General features: G+C 37.1%; 1 protein-coding gene and 1 long non-coding RNA gene across 2 annotated transcripts; one reads left to right on the top strand and one right to left on the bottom strand.

Moving 5' to 3' along the window:
* Positions 1–4094, top strand: LOC137008275 (uncharacterized). The gene is made up of 4 exons (XR_010892788.1): positions 1–165; positions 521–588; positions 724–767; positions 3693–4094. It is a non-coding gene; the product is annotated as an uncharacterized lncRNA (long non-coding RNA).
* A 5548-nt stretch (positions 4095–9642) lies between these two features.
* Positions 9643–13469, bottom strand: LOC137002926 (uncharacterized). The gene is made up of 9 exons (XM_067362888.1): positions 13178–13469; positions 12065–12145; positions 11546–11938; positions 11184–11285; positions 10804–11036; positions 10502–10680; positions 10037–10130; positions 9740–9929; positions 9643–9680 (listed from the first exon to the last, which is right to left on the bottom strand). The coding sequence occupies exons 1-9, from the start codon at positions 13419–13421 to the stop codon at positions 9643–9645; spliced, it is 1554 nt and encodes a 517-aa protein (XP_067218989.1). The 5' UTR covers positions 13422–13469.
* Positions 13470–21032: the final 7563 nt, after the last annotated feature.

The following is a 21032-nucleotide window of genomic DNA, read 5'->3' as shown; positions in this document are numbered from 1 at the left end:
CACTTTCTTCCCCTCCTCCACCTCCACTGCGGCAGAGGAAAAGAAGGTTAAACACCTTTACCGCGTCACACTCTACCACCCCTGTCTCTCCTCCATATCCATCTCCCTCTTCCATTTCCAAGCCTTTGAGTCAGGAGGTGCCACTGGTAAAGAACAGAAGAAAAGGTAACTTTTTGCATGGTACATCTTACTCCACACTATTAATAAATTTGCTCCCAGTCAAAGCTGACTTCATGTAAATTGGATTCATTCAGCTAACCAGGACATTGGTAGCCAGTTCACAGTATTTTGTTATTTACGTAGTTGTTTAGCTGTGGTTTAGTGGCCAATGTCCAAGGGTTGAGGGAAACCAATCCAGTACATTTTGCTTGATTGACAAAAACGGGGACAAATTCACTTTGACACAAATGGAAAAGACTGCATATCACCTCACATGTGAAATTATAAATATGGGCTTGTGTGATTCAGCTACAAAGCATGGCATTCGTGGCTTAATAAACTTGTCTTTTCATTATTTCAGGTTGTCGAAAATGTAGTAGGCAGAAGGTTTTCCTTTTTGATAAAATAACTGGGGAACGGATAAATGAGGTAAAATGTCTTATTAGGCCATGTACTGGACTCAGTGACTGATTTGTGACTGACTCTGACCTTTAAAAGATAATATCCAGTGATTGCTTAAACAGTTAAAGTAATTATTACGTGTGTTTGTTTGTGTCTGTGTAGGGGAAAGCTGAATTGAAAGTTCACTGGTTGCCTTGCACTGTGTGGTAAGTCATGTTTTATTTCCTTTTTAATTCCATTTCAATGCAATGGATTAGTCCATTCCATGACCCAATACAATGTTGGCAAAGTTCAACTGCTGTCTTGCAAGCAGCATGGAAGTTCATGTCAGTGATGTCCAGTGTTGGCAAAGTAATGCATTACAATATTGCATTACTCCCTTAAAAAATAACTAAATTGCGTTACTTAGTTACTTTTTATTTGCATTACTTTTTTCACCTGGGCTTGTTTGTTTGTTTGTATTTAATAACAACAAAAAATATATATTTTGGCAAATGTTTAAGGCTCTTTCACACCAAATGTGAAATTAATAAGCCTTAGGCAGAAGGAAATGCATATCCATTCCTGTACAGTGGAGGGCGTAAATGTGAGTAAATGTTCACATTTAGTCTAGATCAGGGGTGGCAAACCCTGGTCCTGGAGAGCCTCAGTCCTGCAGAGTTTAGCTTCAACCCTGATTTAAAAACTCACCTGATGTAGCTTTCTAGCAACCTTACAAACCTTGATTATCTTGTTCAGGTGTGTTTGATTAGGGTTGGAGCTGAACTCTGCAGGACTGTGGCTCTTCATGACCAGGGTTTGCCACCCCTGGTCTAGAACTACAACAACCATCATGTTCACACAGCACACACAACACCTCTTTAGCACTTTATTTCTCTCAACTTTAGGACAGGAGAGCTGTCAGTCAATAAATGTGAAAAAGTAACTTGTGTTACTTATTTGAAAAAGTAACTTGGATATTTTGTTATAAGCTCCCTGATCTTGGCAGTAAATAATCCTCTGAGGTAGCCTGTAGAGAAACTGGTGTGAGGTCGATGGTCAGTACTCTGATTTAAATAGCGATGAGGTAGAGGCATTGGGAAGAGCTAGATCTGGCAGGCATGCCCTTGAAGCCTCTGGTCTTGCATCCTGAGGATGAGACAGAAAAACAAACAGAAAGGTATTGGTGCAGGTGCCATTCACTTAAAAAAAAGAGTTATAGTATGTAAAGTGTGTGTGTGTGTGTTCTTGTATACATGGTTGTATACAAAGACACAAATGTGTATAATGACATGGGTATTACAATGTAAACATGGTTTATGAGGACACACTAAACAGTGTTTTTTTTGAAATTCAAAAATGCAGACAGTTTCCTGTGATGGGTAGGTTTAAGCCAGGCACACACTGAACAATTGTAAGGCTTATTATGACTGTAATTTGATACTTACGACTGATCATGCCCAAGTGTGTCAAGTCATAGCCAGTTGCGTTTAGTCAGTGTTTACAGTCGCATTTAAATTCCTTGTGTAAGTATTTAAATGTGCTTTAGTCGAAGAAAACTGTCTTTGTGTGTTGAGCTCAGAATGTTTCAGCTAGTAGTTAAGTGTGTCCCTGGCTATAGGGGCAGAATATACAGTTTGCTAATGTAGAATATACAGTTTGTACAGTATAAAAACATTATGCCTATGGAATGTCCCCACAATTCACAAAAACAAACGTGTGTGTGTGTGTGTAACTGAAATGAGTCTTGAGTTTGGTTGTAAACTGACTGTCTCTAAATTTGGAATGCTTGGAAGACTATTCCATAGTTTCAGAGACAAATGGGAGAATGATCTACCTCAACTTTATTTAGAATATTATATGAAGATCTTGGAATTCTGTGATTGAAGCGGACACAAGGTATTGTTGGTAATGAGGAGCTGGAACATCCAGTGCTTTTCAAGTAATTAATATCATTTTAAATTAGTTGACAAGCAGCCAATGTATTGACAATAAAATGGTGCTGATGTGATCATATTTTCTGCTTCTAGTAAGTGGTCTAGCGGCTACATTTTGAACTAGCTGAAGCTTATTGAGCCTGCAGGACATCCACCCAATGCATTACAATAGTAGCAGTGATTCATCCCCAAAATTTTTCAGCATCTGAAACACTAAGCATGTGTCATATTTTAGCAAAAGTTCTAAGATGGACAATCCTGTTGTACATGTGCTGGAAATGTGATTTTCAAAGGACAGATTGCAGTCGAGCATAAGATCTGTGTTCTAAACTGTTCTGGATGACTTAACAATACATCCACTGAGAGGCAAATTAATCACCTTGCTTTTGGAGTTTTTTTGGACCAATAATTAATACTTCTGTTTTGCCAGAATTTCTTAAATAGGATGATGCTGGAATTTGTTTGCATTAAAGATGAGAGCAGTGACAGCAGTGATAATAAAATGCATGAGGAAGATCAGAGACAGAGAAGAGCAGTAATAAATATTAGTGAAGAGGAGAATAATGAAGAAAGGCAATGGGATCAAGATGCAGCCACTACCCTTATCCCGAGTCTGTAGAACTGCAAAATCTGCTTGGAACACAACATGATAACATGCTGAAATTTCTAAACTAATTCTGCTTCTGCAAGTCAGATATAGCCACTTTTCAACTAATCCAATAGTGGTTTTTACTCCTAACAAATATGAGATTTTCCTCAACCCACTAATATAACTTAATCCCTCAGTTTATCAGAAACATTTTGAAATCACTCAATTTGAAAGTACATGGCTTTCAGTGTACAGAAACTGTATGGAAACATGTAATATTAAAAGTAACTAGTAACACTAGTAATTAAAGCTGCCAGACCGTGTACTTGACTAAAAAGTACAATATTTAAATCTGAGATGTAATGTTGTAGAAGTATAAAACTGTGTAAAATGAAAATATGCCAGTTAAGTCCAATTACCTCAAATTTGTATTTTAAATTACTAAGTACTTTGTAAAGTAAATTACTGAGTAAATGTGCAGTTACATTCCACCACTTGGGTTAACCAGGATTAATGCTGCTTTAACAAGCATCGTTAAATGTCATCTCTTTAATTTAAACATGACAGTGATCTTGATTTTTGCTCTGTGTTCTAATGACATTATGTACACTTATGATGTTTTACAGTGGCAAAACCTGGGATGACACATGGGAGCCTGCGAGTGAATTCCAAAACATTGTGCCAAAGTCCCCACATCCCAACCAGCTTTCAGCATGACAACATCACCATAAACACCTGGACTCATCAATCACCCTTCAATGCAGTTTATTTTTGAGTGTTTTTGCTGTTCTTCAGTAAAGTTTTTGCACAGTACCCAGTCTCTTTTAGCGTTTATTTTCTTACAGTTGTCTTTTTAAAAACTTTTTGCTTTTGTCATGAACTGCTTAACAGTTAACAGTGTACCTTGCGAGATCATAAGTTTGTTGTCTGTGAGCATAAGCTCATAAATACCAAAAAATACTCCAAAAGCTACTAAAATGTCACTCAAATGTTGTAGTCATAAATTAGATATGAATTACTTTATTATTTATAATCATAATTGTAATTACCAATTTATGTTTTCCTTGCATTTAGTTTAGTTTTTGGCTTCTTTAAAGGGAAGAAAATAATGCAAGTTTCCTGATGGCAGACTTGCATCTCCTGGTTTGTAAAAAAAAAAAAAAAAAAAAAAGAGACAGAGAGAGAAAGGCTTTAAAAAGTTTTTTATTTAAAGCCTGTTGGGTCACAAGTATTTTATGTTTAATAGATTAATTTATCTCTGTTAAAAATTACTGCATGCTAGAATAACTATCACAGTCATTTTCTTTTTGTAATAAAAAATGAAATATTTTGATATATTGTATTATTTATTTCACATACAGTGCACAGCTGCAACAATTATTTAATATTAGTTACCCTCTGCTTAATGCCATGGAAACCAACTGGCCTTTGAAAAAATGTTTCAGTTAATTGTATATAAAATAAAACTATTTTTAATATTCTACTACGTAGTAAAGAAACAAAAGGGCCCTGTAGACCTGCCAATCACATCTAATTCCATGATGCCCGCAAGTCAACTCAACGGGAAAGACTGAGGAATACAGCTACGGCAACTGGACATGCGCACATCAATATTGCGTCATTTAATATTTATTTATTTAATTTAATAACTATATTTGCAGTATTGTAAGGGTATGTTTAGGGTTGGGGTAGGGTAAGTGTTAATAAAACTCAATTTGATAAGTAACAAGTTTAATTCACCATTATTTTCCCTAAAACTTTGCATCACTTCCGGCAGTAACTGTACTGTAATTACCATATATGGACAAGTATGACGTGACACAGCTCTAACAGGACACGCTGTGATTGGAGTAACTTTTAGGCCAAAATAAAGAGTGATTAATGTTGCAAACTATGTTTTGATGTCTTTATTACGTAAGTAATACTGTCATTTATCAATGAGGTATTGCTATGTTGAAAGAAATTACCCGTTTACAGAGATCCTAACCCTAACCCTAGTGTAACTTCAATGAACTACATTTTACTGCGCCATTGTTTTCCGTTCCATTGATAGAATTACAGAGGCGTATGGGTAATGCAGTTTAAAAACATTTAGTAATTAAATCAAATAAATACAATCTTTAATGAACAAATGGGCATCCAAATATGTTCATTGTACAAACCTCTATGACATATTTGAGAGTCAGAATGAAATTTGGTATTTTACTGTGAGCACATTTTAAAATGCTTTTATAATGCCTTTCCACGCATGTCAGAAATCTCTGATCAATATTATTTAATAAACATAGCATAAATAGTTGTCCTACCAATTTTCTCTTTGATATGCTTACCAGACTTTGAGTTACAGCCATTTGAAATGTGCATTTGTTTTGCTCTTCCAGGGGCCGCTGCCAGGTCCCTGGGGGAGGTAGGACAGTAAAACTTACACAGATAGACTCTCTTCATCATGAACAACAAACTGTTGATTCATATTTATAACTGAATATTGTTTTCTTTTCCCCATTTTCTATATTTACATCATGCTTGTGTTATGTTTTGCTGATATTGTGAGACTCTGACTACAGTAACATAGGCACAGGATGGTGCACAATAAAAAGAATCACAGTATAAAAGACAACAATAGTTCATTATTGTCTCAAATGTCATTAATATGACTAAAAATGTTTATGTAAAAGAAGCATGGTAAGTAATTACAAAGTTTTTTTTTTATTTTTTACATCATGAAATTAAACAAACTCATATGATGGTATAGTGCATTTTTATTTTCAAAACAATTAACAATTTATTATACAATACACCATGTAAAACATTTTATTGTAGACTATAAAATAGCATAAAGACAAACTGGATTCAATAGAAATAAAAAGGGACTTCAAAATTGCTATCATCATGCTGTTTATCAGGTCACAGCTGATGAAGCTACACAAGTGGTGAAATGTTTTGAGCACCACAGAATCAAATCAGTTGACTCCAATACTTTTATTAGATGACACATAAGCGGATGTAATATTATACTGGGAAATAATGATTCCTCCTTATCATAATGGTTTTCTTCCTCATAATTTGCTCTTTATGTCTCTAAAAAGGTTTCAGTTGTTATGTAACACCTTACCGTTAAAGTAAACTACACTTTCACAGCCACGAGCTGAAGTTCTAACATTTCATTTTCCCCTGTGAATCATATAACCTTAAATTATTATTACTCATGCAAGATTATTAATTATTTTGTACACAACCTACACTAAAAATTATTTTCATAAATTAATCTGCTATTTATTTCTTGACAAATGAAGAGTTTGGTTTGTGATAAAGTATGAAAATGAGAAAATCAGACACAATTACACACAACCCAAAAAGATACATTGATAAAAGCTGTGAACAGTTCAAACCTCAAATAAAACAATACATGCTGGAACCATTAAATGTTTTTGCATGAAAATTATTAAAATTAATTTTCTGCCAATCAACTAATTGTACTGTTGAGAAGTTTCTTTTGCAACAAAATGTCATTTTATAAGCTCTCCATGTGCTGTCAAATGCATTTTTTTCTCTCAGAATTTATAAGTAAAATGTATAAGTAAAAAGTTGGATGAGAAGAAACAACTCATACCTCAAATCTCTTTAATTAATGCACTTAATTTCCACCACAGACTGGTTCTATAGGCATGCAAGCACACATTTCTATGTATGTGAAAGAAGAGGCAACACTTTTGGTTCCATTTATAAAGGTGATGAAAAGCAGATTTTATTACATTCTTAATATCCAGAGTTAAGGTCATTGTCCAGAACGATGAAAGGTGTCACAGTCTTGTGGATTACAGTCCGTCATCAGACATTTCACAGTCACTGTCGTACTCATCAGCTGAAGCACTGTACAAAAAGTTGATGTTGCCTTCTCCAGACAAAACTTGCAGGTAACAGTCTCTTGCTTGCACCTTCATTTCTCTGACTTTATGTTGCTTTCTGAGGATGATGCTCTGCAGACCTTTCAAACCCTCTTCACTTAGGCCACATGGTGAATCTTAAAAGAGGAACAAAATAACATTAAGCATGCCTTAGAAACTTTATAAACAGACATCATTGTTGTGTATATTTATTAGGGCTGCCCCAAACAGTCAACGAAATGTTAGTCAGTCAGAATAACCATAGTTTTTCCTGCATACAACACAACCAAACAAAGCCACAGGACTTGGTAACAATCAGACAGTCACGAACAGATATTATGGATTACACGGCTGGTCCTCATGTTCACTAGATAGTAAATGTCATGAAGGAAATTCAAAGTTTGAGCATTGCGAGGGCATCAAGGACAAGAAAGCAACATTCTCTACTTTCAGCTACCAGTTGGAGTGAGATTCAGGCCAAGTGTAACGACTTATAGAGCTAAAAGCCACTTATCGTTAAATAAAATGTTTTCATTACTAGGCTACTTACTTCAATGATTAGAGAGGACATGTCCTATATGTAGTTATGGGAATATGTACTTTAGTAGATTTTAGTTAACAGATCACTCTTACTAACTGTATAATAAAAATATTCCGATAGTTGTGATGGAGCGCAGGGAAATCTAAGGTCAGAGCAACCCTAATGTTTATGCCATTTCTTACAAATACATACTTCTCATTGTCTCACTGGCAAACATGCGGGACAGCTCTCTGAGGTTATCAGCACGAGTTGAAAGAGATTTCCAGTGGTGGTCCATCTCTGCCACAAGAATCTTCAGCTCTTCCTCAAGTCTTCTTACTGACATGATGATGTCAAACGCTCTTCTTTTTGTCCTTAGATCGACAGAGTCTGGAATGCATTTATGAGAAAGACTTAAGTCATTTGTATCAAACATCAACCTTTAAAGAATCACAGAAAAAGTCACAGAATGACAATTGAAGCATTGAGGGTTATGTGTCATAATGTATGTATCAGATTTGTCAGAAGCAGTCAACAGACTAGTGTACACACCATTGTGTGGTAGCTGCCATGGCCAAGCTGTCTCACCAGACAGAATGGTTTCCATGCAAAGACTTTCTGTGCTTGGAACCATTCTGTTGTATTTCTCCACAACAGATGTCAGGATCCCCTTCTCCTCCCTGATCTTGCGGCGGATTCTGGCACGACCTTTGTTCCCATCGGTGTCTTTATAGAGACGCTGGGAACGTCTCTTGATACTTGCTACCAGGACCTCAATTCTGCTGGCCAAGCCATCAGCATCATTTGTGGTTGTTACTGTTGCTGCTGAGAAGAAATAGGTAGTTTGCAGTTTAAATTAAAATAAAAGTAACAATTACAATTATTTGTGCACTGTAAAACCAAACAGTGAAATTAATTAAATGAAATGAGTTTGTTTCACTCAAATAATAATGGAAGTTCTATGTATTTATTAGGAAAAAAGTTTTGTGAACTCAAAATTTCATTTTAGTAAGCATAACATAATATGATTTAGTTTAATTGCAGCAGATTTCTAATTCCCAGCATGCTTTGTGTCAGACATTATAAATAAATGTTAAAATTAAGTGTTATTTTGTGTGTTTTTGCAGATTATCATAGGTTATTCTTTAATATTGTTTGATGTTGTGATTTACAGGAGGTTCTGTTATGTTAGTTTTGTAGGGTTATACCACTGTGTTGAAGAGTAGAGCATGTGTTTTGGTTGAGGATTGGCTGCTAAACATTTTAAACCACATGTACTGTATGTTGTTTGATTATATACATATAATGACAGTCTCTTTGATAGTTATATTAGCATGTGTTATTTGCTATCAAACATTTAACCAAGATCTGAAAGTGATATTTATGTAAATGAGCTGTTTGTAATTAACACTATGATGAGTGGGGTGAGGCTGAGAACTGTGGGAGTGAATGGATGTCGGTGATTCTGAACTTTAAAAATGAGTTTACTTAAATGTTTTGAGTATTCTGAACTTGAGGTTTAACAGTAATCATTTCCTCACCGTCTGCCCACTCCTTTACATCACTGACCCAGTCTTCCAATTGGCTCTCTGTGACTGGCCTACAATGACAAGCAATCACAGAACCAAGAAACAAGAACCAAATGTTCAATGCACAGCTTCATACACTGCAAACACACAATACTGACCATCTAAAACAAATTCTACTGATGTCATTACCTTCTGATATCGGCGAGACAGTGAAATTTCCAAATTTCTGAACTTTTGCTGATTCCAGCGCATGGCCATGAGAGTCAGCATGTCTGTGCGTCCTGCAAACACAGAAAATATGATGTTACCATATAATGTATAAAATATGATGTTATTATGTCATTATGTAACTAGAGCAGTATGTGGTCATCTTACCTGCTTTTGACATATGTTTTGTCGTCACTGCAATCCTAGAGAGGAAGGCATTGCACTGTTCCACCTCCTCCCCTAGTGTTAGTCCAGCCCCATCCTGATACGCCCCACTCCATTTCACCTGAGTAAGAAAACATAAATAAACAAAGAACCAGATGTTTGCAGATGTTTGGTTTAAGATAATGTGGTTCTGTCACATAGTAACGTTTTCTTACCTCGCATTTAAAATCATGTGCTTTGGCATGAAATACCGAAAGGAATGGCCTCATGTTCAGGAGGTGCTGGAGCTCTGGGCAGCTTTTTGCAACTCTTTGCAGGTAGGGCCAATATTTGCAGGTCACATCCATACAAAAAAGTGACTTGCCTACTGGCCAGCTTTTCTTGAAGGTACAGGGGATAGGCAAAAATTTCACCCCTGTACATATTTAAAGCACAGAGCAGCACTCCGTGCCGACAAACCGCAAGCTCCAATCCCTCTTCGTCTACCTTGCTGGCAGATCTTTGGGAGGTCTCTCTGGCTGCTGACCACTCGCCTCCACAAACACCTCTCCCACCGACCTACAATATGGATAATGGTCAATGAAAACAAGACTCTTCTAAACAAACTCTTCAGTAAGAGGTTACTGTAGTATTGTAGTTTTATTTATCATCATATACACTTTTACATGTTTGGTTGTGCTGTGAATGTGGTCCACAAATCTCGTAACATCTTCATCCTTGGCTATAAAGATGCCTTCAAAGATGGCCTGTTCCTCAGATCTAAAAAAAACAAACAAAAAAACAACAACAAAGGTACAGAACAATTTATGATAACTTCTTAGAGTTGTCATAAGTACCAACTTCAGTACCAGTCTGAAATTTAAAAAATGTAATGCTTTGAGCACTGTTGAGCGGATTCGTAAACACCTCTGATTGGCCATTGTGTTCACACACTCATTGGGTATGTCTGAGAATGGCTTTAATGATCAGCGCTAAAAGCATTAGTCACATTTTTATAATTTTTAATAATTTTTATACGTCAGTACTTTTGACAACTCTATAACTTAAAATTTAAGATTACTTTGTGCATAATAAAGAGCCATGTTTTCTTAATAATATGTAAGAACACTGTGACACACAGTTTGAAGTACCTAGCAGCATTCTTAAAACGGTAGTGCTTGCGGTTTCCATCTACGGAAACGGCGAGCATATTTGGGGTGCATGCAGGGCAGATGAAGGGCTCTTCCTTGCATATACTGTCCACCTCAAATCGTACGGCCTCCCACTCAAAAAAACTCTTCTGAAAACTGTCTGCAGAGATCTTGCCAGTCTATTAAAAATAAAGAAACCAACAGCTAATAATATACAACAAATACATTAGCATCAAACAGGTTTTCAGCCCACAATTCAAATACATTAACAATACTGCAGGATTAATAAATTCAATACTCACACGACCAAAGCGAACAGTTCGCTGATCCAGCATTCTTAAAAATGCTTGGCAGGACAGTCCTGGTGCCACCATCTTCATTTCCTCAAATGAGAAAAATATATCGGTAGCATACATTGTGGCAAACTGAAGGGTTGCCGGCCAGTAGTCACTGCCGTTTAGGTCGGCCACTACAGCAGTCCAAGTGGCTTGGCATGCCTCACAAAATAACTCGGGCATGCTTAGATCATATCGTCCTGGAAAAATCAAAAACACATCCACTGTAATGCAATTCTTTGCTGGGTCAATCAGGGTTTGGGTTCTTAATACAATTTATACATTACTTTGTATACTTCATAAGATGCTTCTCAAACAGGACGAAATAAAGTTCTTTACATTCTTACCATTCATTGTGACCACAGCAACAGTCTTTCCTGGACTGACCCTCAATGACTCTGGTGAACAACCACAGATTTTTTCAGGCATTTCCACAGGTACAAGCCGCACTGAAAAAGATCATACAGTACATGTGAATTAACATAATTTGTATTGACTGAGTAATATAAGATTGTAATGGATCAATGTTATTGAAGCACATTGCTGAAAAAGAACACAAGATATGCTCAAAAAGCCGACTGACACAGAGTATCTACATAAATTCAAGATCAAACAAAAAGAGAAAAAAGGGATCATTTAAATAATAAAACTTATGAGCTTAACTATTCTGAAAATGGGATATGTTGTACAAACACAAGCCAAAACTTACCACATTGGGAAAGAGCCTTATCCACCACAACAGTTGTTGGAGGCAATGGCTGGAAGAATCCAGCAGTCATGGCATCTCTATTGTGGAGGACATGTCTGGTGTGCATGCTGATGTCACATTCAGCACAGAAGAAGGGGCGTGGTCGACAGTCACAACACCGGATAACTGCTGGACTGCTCCTACACTGTTGGCAGATGTGTGTTGCCACACTTTCTTTTGCTGCAGCCGTGTTTACCAGACGGGGTCTCTCTGCCCTCCACCTCTCTGAAAAGAGACTCTGACGTATGCTCCAGTTCGAGGATGCCAGAAGAGGATCTCTTGGGGTTCCAAGAGGTGATGCCTCATCACCTGAGGAATCGCTCAGTGAGTGCTGGAGATCTTGTAGAAAACACTCTGTTAAAATAGTATGGAGTTTTTAGAAACAATAGCAAATTTTAAAATACAAACATTTATTTACATTCTAACCCACTGTCAGATATAAATGGAAACAATGAAAATGGTGTACAATGAAGTACAAACCAACAGTCTCTGGAGCAAAGGCCACCTCACAGTTAGTGTCAGGAGCATTGAAGGGAGGATCAATGTTCTGAATGTGATCAGCTGTAGAGGATTAAAACAACACAAATCAACATTTACATATATCATTCAAATTTACAACTGAAATTACCAGCCTGAAATGGCACAAGCTCACTGTTTAAAGGGATAGTTCACCCAAAAATTTAAATTCTTTCATCATTTACTCACCCTTAAAGAGTTCCAAACCTGTATTCATTTATTTGTTCTGCTGAACACAAAGGAAGATATTTTGAAGAATGTTTGTAACCAAACAGTTGGTGGACCCCACTCACTTCCATAGTATTTATTTCTCCATACTAAGGAAGTCAGCGGTGTCCCACAACTGTTTGGTTACCCATATTCATCAAAATATCTTCTTTTGTGTTCAGCAGAACAAATAAATGAATACAGGTTTGGAACCTGAGGGTGAATAAATGACGACAAAATTTTTAATTCTGGGTGAACTATCCCTTTAACATACAGCTGGAGAGTTTTTTTATTTCCCAAACCCTAATGTGGACAGTCCAATTACTCTCGTTTAGCTGCCTATAAGGTGTCTTATAGATGATAACAGCATATAGGAATGCTTATATAGAAGCAGATTAAAATAAAACAAGCTGGCTGGCCATTGACAACACACTCAGAAGAATGCGTCGTTTCAAACACAGCCTTCCCAAGACCAACACCTTGCAAGCGATTTACTATGATGGTAACCAGGCAGGCACATTTTACTGCATAACCATAATATTGACAAGATTTCCTAAAATGTCATAACAGCCCACAAATAAACATTTTTTTTATGTGCTAATTTTGTAGTTCATACTGCTTTACAAAAATATTTAATAGTAACATAAATGTGCCTCTTTCACTTAATTTTTCACTTTCACTTAAGACTAGTGACATCTTTAATAAATCTACTTTTTATGTAAAAAATCAAATGACTGGTTCTGGTTTGATTGTTTCCCTGACATATCAACTAAACATGTATTCCTTCATTTCCTTAATTCCTTTATTACAATATTAAGTCCCTAAACAATGTGATTTCTCAAAAAATCTTTAATGAAAAACAATACTGACCCTTTTTTGACTGATGCCTGCTTGATCTTGGCCTTGCATAGACAATATTTCCATGCACGTCTCTTTTTCTCCAGTGCACCCTTGGTTGCCTTGGCTCAGGCATCTTTGCTGGTGCTGCTGCCTCCTCCTCTTCTTGCAGCTCACCAAGAAAGTCATCAAGACTTTGGAGCTCATCCTTCAGTTCTTGATGATCAACCAAGTTATCCAAGACCATTAGATTTTCTTGGATTTCTGAATCACTCATGGTTATAGTGATGGGCAGAAAAACAAACAGACAGAAAGACTCACAACAAAGAGATGGACAAATAAAACAGGGGGGGGGGGGGGGGGCGCCCGCACAAAGAGAGACAGAGAGAGAGAGCTGAAGAGAGTACAGGTGATGGGTACAGGTTAACAAGATGGACGTGGCTCTTAAAAGTGCCTTTGTTATTTATTTGTGTGTGTGTGTGTGTGTATGTGGTGGAGTGTTAGAATAAAGATAATTTTTGCTGGCAAATTTGAGGGACCTAATGATGAAAAAGAAAAAACAAACAGACAAACAAAAAAACAGAATTGAACATTTTACATCAGTATTCTCTTCACCTGTGTTGCCAGATTGGGCTTGAGTGTACGTAAAATTGATTTTATACAGTTGAATAAGCAAAAAGTTAATACTGTTAAATACATTTAACACAAAAATTGTTAATAATGTAAGTTTTTCTCTATTTCGCCAACAAAAATAGTTCCAAACAAAACAGCAGAACTCACTGTAAAAAGTACATGAATCAATTAATAACTTATGACAACATAATTTATTATTACATTAATTATACACATGGTTTTATTTCATAGTGAGAAATTGTGCTGAGACACAATAATGTTGTTGTTATGATTTTGTTTCTACTGTTTATTATAGATAATATTTAGGCGTTTATTGTCAGATTATTTGTGGATTTTAAACAATTACTGGGCTGGAAAACAAACTAATCTGGCAACCCTGTTTTTTACCGGACCATTTATAATGTTGGCTAAAGTGGCAGTCTGAGTATGTAAAATAGGTAACTGGAAACACATCAGTACTGAAAATCTTGTATTCCCCATGATTGCACCTTCATGATTATATGCGAAAAAAATTAACTTGAATTTAATTAGCTAACTTTGCTAGCCTACTGCACATTTGGTGCAGCAAGTAATTTATATATATATAAAAAAAGTTTTCTATCATTAACCGTCCTAATAAATTGCTGCCTTACACTTCTAAAAGTTCTAAACACAACTTGACCTGATTCTACAGTTTTTAGTGTGTGAATTTAAGAATAGTCTCGATCTCTATTAATTAACTTTTCTACTTACCGAGTGGAAAATCGCAATGGACCTTGGGATCGCGATCGCGCCATACAATGACGTCAGCGTTATTAATTTTGAGGATTTTTAATAAATAAATAAATAAACAAGACATTGATTAATCGAACACAAGCATATATACATATTTATTTATCAATACCAGAGTCCTATAAAAATACATTATCCAGCATGCACCCTAATTAGTCACTTACCCTGTGACCAGAAAACGCTTAAACTTCTTACTACACGCACCGTGGAGCGTTGTTAAACTCACCTCTGAATGCTGTTCTACCTGCAGTTGAGCGTTGTTTTGGTTAAACTCACCTCTGAATGATGCTTTAGCTGCAGTGGGGCGTTGTTAAACTCACCGCTGAATGCTGTCGCACACACGATGACCGTTGTTAAACTCACCGTTGTTCATTTTCTGTGAACGCTCCCCCTTTTTCTCAGAGGGCACTTTAATATCAGACTGCGAGGGATTTCTTAACATTAAAAAACAGTTGGGTGGCCAGATAAAGATGATATGGGGGCCGCCATTTGACCACACTCGGCATAGATCATTTATTGTAGCCTATTCCTATCTATTCGTATTTATTGTAGTCTCGATCCATCCACAGCAGTCAACGGGCTGCGGTGTGTTTACCCAAGACGTCAAATTTCAACGCCGCAGGCTCCGGTTCAGAGTTCCATTGAAGTCTATCGGACTGCCCTGCTCGTTGAAAAATGACGCCAAGGGGGTACCCAGTGCGTTAATATGTGACGCCAAGGGGTCCTGACCAAGCGTCCATATGTGACGAGTTGGGAGTGAGAACGTGTTGTCTGGAGAGAAAACTGGCTGTTGACACCACAAACATTTTATCATTTGTGTTTTGTTTTCTTTCAAGAAAGAAAGAAAGAAAGAAAGAAAGAAAGCTGCATTTTGCTTGTTTTACTAAAACAAGTTTCATTAAAAAAGGTAATATAAATAAATTTTGGTCAGCATTTATCATTATTATTGTGTGTAAGTGTTGGGGTGGGCTAGCAATGCAATTGATTGTGGGATTATCTTAAGTTTTAAGAAGTGATACATTTTCTAAGAATAAAATCAACAGTCTTCTCTAAAGGCGAGATGTTCGAGCAGCTCCCCTATGTCTTCTTTGTGTAGACATTACAAACGCTGAAGAAAACCACACTAGGTAGGGTTGTTGAGTTACTGGTGCTGTGAGGTGTTAGTGCACCTGTCACTCATATCTTTTTTGCAGAACTTATTACAATATACTTCATAATGCATTTATTTGATTTTTATCCATGTATATGTATGTATATTTTCTATCTTTGCCTTGAACTTTTATATTTACTTCCCCCTGGCAACTTTTATTTGTTGTAATTTGTCTTTTGATATTGTTTCTTGAGACAACACTGTATGTTATTGTCCTTAATAAACCCTATGTAGCAGCATTCCTCATACAATGAGGCTGTGAGAGACATCATTTTAATTTTTCTCATGAGTTCAGTAAAATCCCACTTAAGTGCAAAAAAAGAAAAAAATAGAGTTCTAATGCATGACAAAACACATTTAAAATAATTATTGAAGAATTATTAAACGTTAGAAAATTGTAACATTAAAAATAATAATAATGTATTTCCCTGGATCTGACAAGGTGGGTAAGCTGTCAATCATATCTCTGCCCCTGTTACAGAATTGGGGAAAGTTGCAGCATATGAAAAATGTCATATAGACTACTTGATTTAGGATCATTTTTAGCTTATGTGGGGTAAATACTTGACATGTAATGAAGGTACAGGATAATGACCTGGTGGAGAGACAAAATAAGAGTTTCATAAATATATTTGGTGACTAACTAAACACGCAAATCTACAGACTAAACATGTAAATGAACGGCAAGAATGCATTAAAGGTATTCGGTTTTCAGTAGGAAAGGTGTCTTTTTAGCGGCCCCTAAAGTCATAATTAACCATTTTTACAACGGAAGTGAATCAATCAAAAACCAACTTTAGCTTGAAAATAATTTTCCTATTGTCACTGTGAAGCTGATTAGAAACAATATGTATTTGTGAAAAGCGCTATATAAATTAAGATGACTTGACTAACTTTTCCAGGTTATAATTTTACTTGTTTAATTTCTAGTCTACATGGGTTCATTTTTTGATTTGTTTTTTTTTACATAGTTGGTAGCCATTTTCTAACTTGTTAGTGTGAAAAGAGATGTTTGAATGAACAGGTGTCACTGAGTCATTAACTCATTCACACACCAATCAAACAAGCAAAATTAACCTTTTTTAGCAGATTTATTAGCCTCCATTAAACATTTCTAATGGAAAGTAAAGGAGTCTAAATAGCTTGTTTCTTCTACACTGATTCTTCACATGCTGGTTCAGTACGCACACACAAAGGGCTTCTTTTCATGACATTTGTGATCATTCCAGTTGCCATCTGTTGAAAGACAGAGAAAAAAAAAAAAAAAAAAAAAAAAAGTTTTTGTGTTTTATGAAAAAAGAAATAATGTTTAGTATGGTAGACAGAAATATTAGGACTTGTTCGAAAACAATCAGCAACATGAATGAGATGAATGTTCATTCTTTTATTCTCCATCTTATGAAAATATGACACAAAGCAGTATCTACTAATCTTCTGATGGACGGTCTAACAATTCAGATTGATGGATCATTTATCATGTTATTTCATGAGCATTAACAGACGTTACTTACAGACAGAGTTCATCTCAAGGCAGTGCTGATATCTATAGTTACTGGGTTCTCCAGGCGACCATATTTGATAGTTCAATTTGGGTTCCATCACTCCAGAACCAAACTCCCTCCTGTGAACAGAAAAAAAAAAAAAAAAAAAAAAAAAAAAAAAAAGTTTATGTCCACAGCTTAAAATTATCTAAAAGATGATTCCTCATGAACACTAACCCCACTTTAAACATGTCAGAAATCTGAACCGAGGAACAAGTTGAAATGACTTTCCTATGATAACTGACAGGTGTCACAGAGGTTTACAGAGCTTATACCAAGAATATTCTTATGATTTTTTTATATGAATGTATCATACCTCACAGGCCCGACAGGCTGGAAAATGGAAGTTTTGTTTGTTATTATGTTTTAACCCTAATGACCTTTCATGGAATTAAATTAATAGCTTTGTTATTATTTTCACACTATGTAACTTTTGGCCCTTTACCGTCATCTAGCATCTGGAGTGGATCACAACAATCGAGTAACTCTAGATTTTCCAATGGGTCTGGCACCATATTTTTACCATATTTACCTTTTGTCACATTTTATGACACCAGAGAGAGTAACCACTAACATTCTAGTAACCTCATACGAGCTTCAAAAGGTTGTAACTAGATTTACCTCCTGTTGGGCCAGAGAGAGCAATTGCCCCCAGACTCCTCAATACACACAGAAACATATAAGGACTCTTTAACTCATGAGTTAAATTCCAGAAAAGTATCCAATGTATTCCCGAAGGTGTATCCTAATGTGTTTACTTTCAAGTGGATAAAAATGTATCTCGACTTTAATGTTTTCCAAATATAGACTTTTTGGATTCAAAAGGTTCCTCTCCAATTGTCTGACCCAACTTTGTATGTTAAGTTACTGCAAATTTTTATTCCAGTTTTAAAGTCTTTTGGAGGAAGGCTTACCAATTCGGACACCTCCATAAACTACACAAATTAGGCCATAAAACATCATAAAGAAGCTTTTTCCCGCTTCAGAATTGGAACTGGGATCTCCGGGAAACACACAGGAAAACATTGATTACCCCACTTCAGGACGTCCCCTGTCCGCCAGGAGATGATCGGGTCATGCTGCTCTAACCGTGGACGCCCCAGAATCACGTCAGATGTAGAATCCTCCAGAACCAGCAGATGAATCTCCTCGGGATGAAGAACGGCAATCTGTAGGTTAAGAGGTCCCACCATGTGACGTACTTGATGGAGAGGACGACCAGAGTCGATGAAGGCACTGACTGGAATACAAACATCAGCAGTAAGATTGGCAATAATAGTGAGTGGATTTTGATGATTTAGAGTAGGAAGGATGACACTCACCATAGATCGCACGAATGGGGCGAATGGGGCATTCAGCTCTGAAATGCCCAGGATGGCCACAATATAAACAGAGAGCCTGGGTCAGCCTCCTCTGTCTCCCAGCTGAAGAAAGACGTGATCTGTCAATTTGCATCTTGAGGCTGGCTGGTTATGGGGAGCTGACGGATTCAGGCTGGCGGAGGAAGGATGGAAATAGCCGCTGGTTTTGGTGATCTTTGATGCACAGCTGCATACGAGTGGCGAATCTTATTGAGAGTTGGATGACTTCCTCGAGCCCGATGGTGTCCTCGTATGCAGCGAGATCTGGAGATGAGGGCTTGTTCGTTCCAACCACTCGCTGCCGCTAGGGTTCTGACGGTTCGCACCGGTTTGGCCATGGGACTGGCGAAGACAGATGGAGGAGGAGTTGCAGCGTGGAATACGGAAGTGCTCGCTGGTGGTGCTGGCGTGGATGTACTGGTGAGAGTGCGACGAAGTGCTATAACCAAATCCTGGAATGGATCTGTAGTACTCATCGTGGTTGCTCAGCGGTGTTGGTCCGGTCTTCTGTTACAGTACAGAGGGGTCGGAGACACAGGTACAGTTTATGGTGTTTATTGAGACAACCAGAGCAGTGAGCAGAGGAAGTTTCCAGACAGGATATATATCAAGACAGTAATACTTGATTTAATCTTCACACCAGATACGATGAATGCAGAGGAACGTGCAGCAGATGAATTTCTCAGAGTAGATATCAAGGCAGAGTTACTTGACTTGATCTTCACACCAGATTCAATGTAGGCAAGGAGACGTGGAGTAGACTTCACATAGAGACACTCACGGAGGACTGGAGAACACAGAGGATCTAGGAGACACACTGGAGACAGGTAAGCAGTCCATAAGGTAAGCATTCAGGTTAGTATGCATTAACGAGACCAGACAATGACTGAGTGATTGTGAGTGTCTTTTATGGTGCTGCTGATTGGGATGATGATGAGTGTCAGGTGCGTGTGATCAGTACTCTGGTGAGGGAGTGCGACGTGATTGGCTGGGTGCAGAGCCTGGCGTGTCTGTGACAACTGCTCACTTTATAAAGTAATGCACTACAATACAGCAGCAGGACAATTGAACACATTTTGGTTTAATTGTTTTGATTCTAATTTATGATTTTTTATTAGCTCTTTTTTTTCTTAAAAAGTGTTGCAATAAGACTGTCGCATTAATGCAAAAGACATTAATGCAAGCTGCACAAAGATTTGCTAGATTTTGCGTTATTCAATCTGTTCAGATTCAATTCTCCAATCCTGACCCATGGCTTGGGCAGCATTCATTAATTCAAAAATTTCAATCGAGGAAACTCTTTCCTGAAGTCCATTTCAAAAGAAGACTATTGCTTTGTCTTCTACTGTCATTGTTTGCAGGTCTAAAGCTGATCTAAAACCTTGTGAGTTGAACACTTTTGAATGTGATAGTGATACACAATAGTTTGTGCTCATGCCAGTCTGACAGAGAATAGCTTCACACCCTAAAAGCTCCATATTTCACAACTCTATGAAAATGTCTTCTGGACATATCCATGCACAAGAGACACAAGCATTACAGATTATGACGATGCAGAAGATCACTTTAGAGGCCTTTTGAAGAATTAGAGCCACTTTCTTTAGAGGATTGAGTAGACAAAACAAATCCTAGACCTAGACTAAATAACACCAAATACAGAACTGACAGCTTGCAAGGTTGAGTAAAAATATTTCTTCACCTTCACGAAGTTCTAACATTAAAGTAAATATATATATATATATATATATATATATATATAAAGATAAATTCATATAAAGCTTGTTTTTTATGTCTGTCCCTTAATTTGCACTGCATTCATTAATTTATTTTATTTTCAGAATCTGGTACAATTTATACCAAACAGCTGAAGAAAAGACCCAAAGTAGAGTTCACTGTTTCAAGTGTTCACATGGTGTAAAACAGAATGGGATGAAGAATTCAGGCCCCGTGTGGATCTTGTAACAGCTAATGTTGATCTCTTCAATGCCATAAATGTATTTAACACATATGATAGAGCAGCAGATGCACGTGTAAAAGGCACCTATGTTCAAAGTGGAACATATAAACATAAGGAATATAAAGACGAAGCAGGAGAGAGACTTTCCAGGGCTGGAGCCTTTGCAGAAGTTGCAGGAGTTGGATGAACTCAAGCTGAATACAGTATATTTGAGGCAGAAGCCAAAGGCCCCAATGTCTCAGCTGGTGTTGAATTCAGTGTGGCTCAGGATGAAGTCGGCAGTGCATCAGCTAAAGCTGGTCCAGTTAGTGTGAAAGTGGGACTTGGACTCAACATGGGTGTATCTATTGGTCTGACTGGGGTGGAGGCAAAATTCCTGGGATGTGGATTCTCAGCTGGTGTAAAAACCAGTGTATCTCTTCTGGGTTCAGAAGTGTCATGTTCAGTCATGTAGTTACCTTTGAAATTGTGAAGA

The sequence above is a fragment of the Chanodichthys erythropterus genome, chromosome 3 (assembly GCF_024489055.1).
Source record: "Chanodichthys erythropterus isolate Z2021 chromosome 3, ASM2448905v1, whole genome shotgun sequence".
NCBI classification, from domain to species: domain Eukaryota; kingdom Metazoa; phylum Chordata; class Actinopteri; order Cypriniformes; family Xenocyprididae; genus Chanodichthys; species Chanodichthys erythropterus.
Note: the sequence above shows the minus strand (reverse complement) of the source record. Positions and strands in the feature narration are given on the sequence as shown.

What these genes read in the sequence shown, in the direction of transcription:
- LOC137002926 (XM_067362888.1), bottom strand. Translation starts at nt 13,421, where the DNA reads ATGAGTGATTCAGAAATCCAAGAAAATCTAATGGTCTTGGATAACTTG. An exon ending in TAAGGCTCTTTCCCAATGTG is followed by an intron (nt 11,286 to 11,545) that starts GTAAGTTTTGGC and finishes GATCTTTTTCAG; the next exon opens with TGCGGCTTGTACCTGTGGAA. An exon ending in TGCTGTGGTCACAATGAATG is followed by an intron (nt 11,037 to 11,183) that starts GTAAGAATGTAA and finishes TGATTTTTCCAG; the next exon opens with GACGATATGATCTAAGCATG.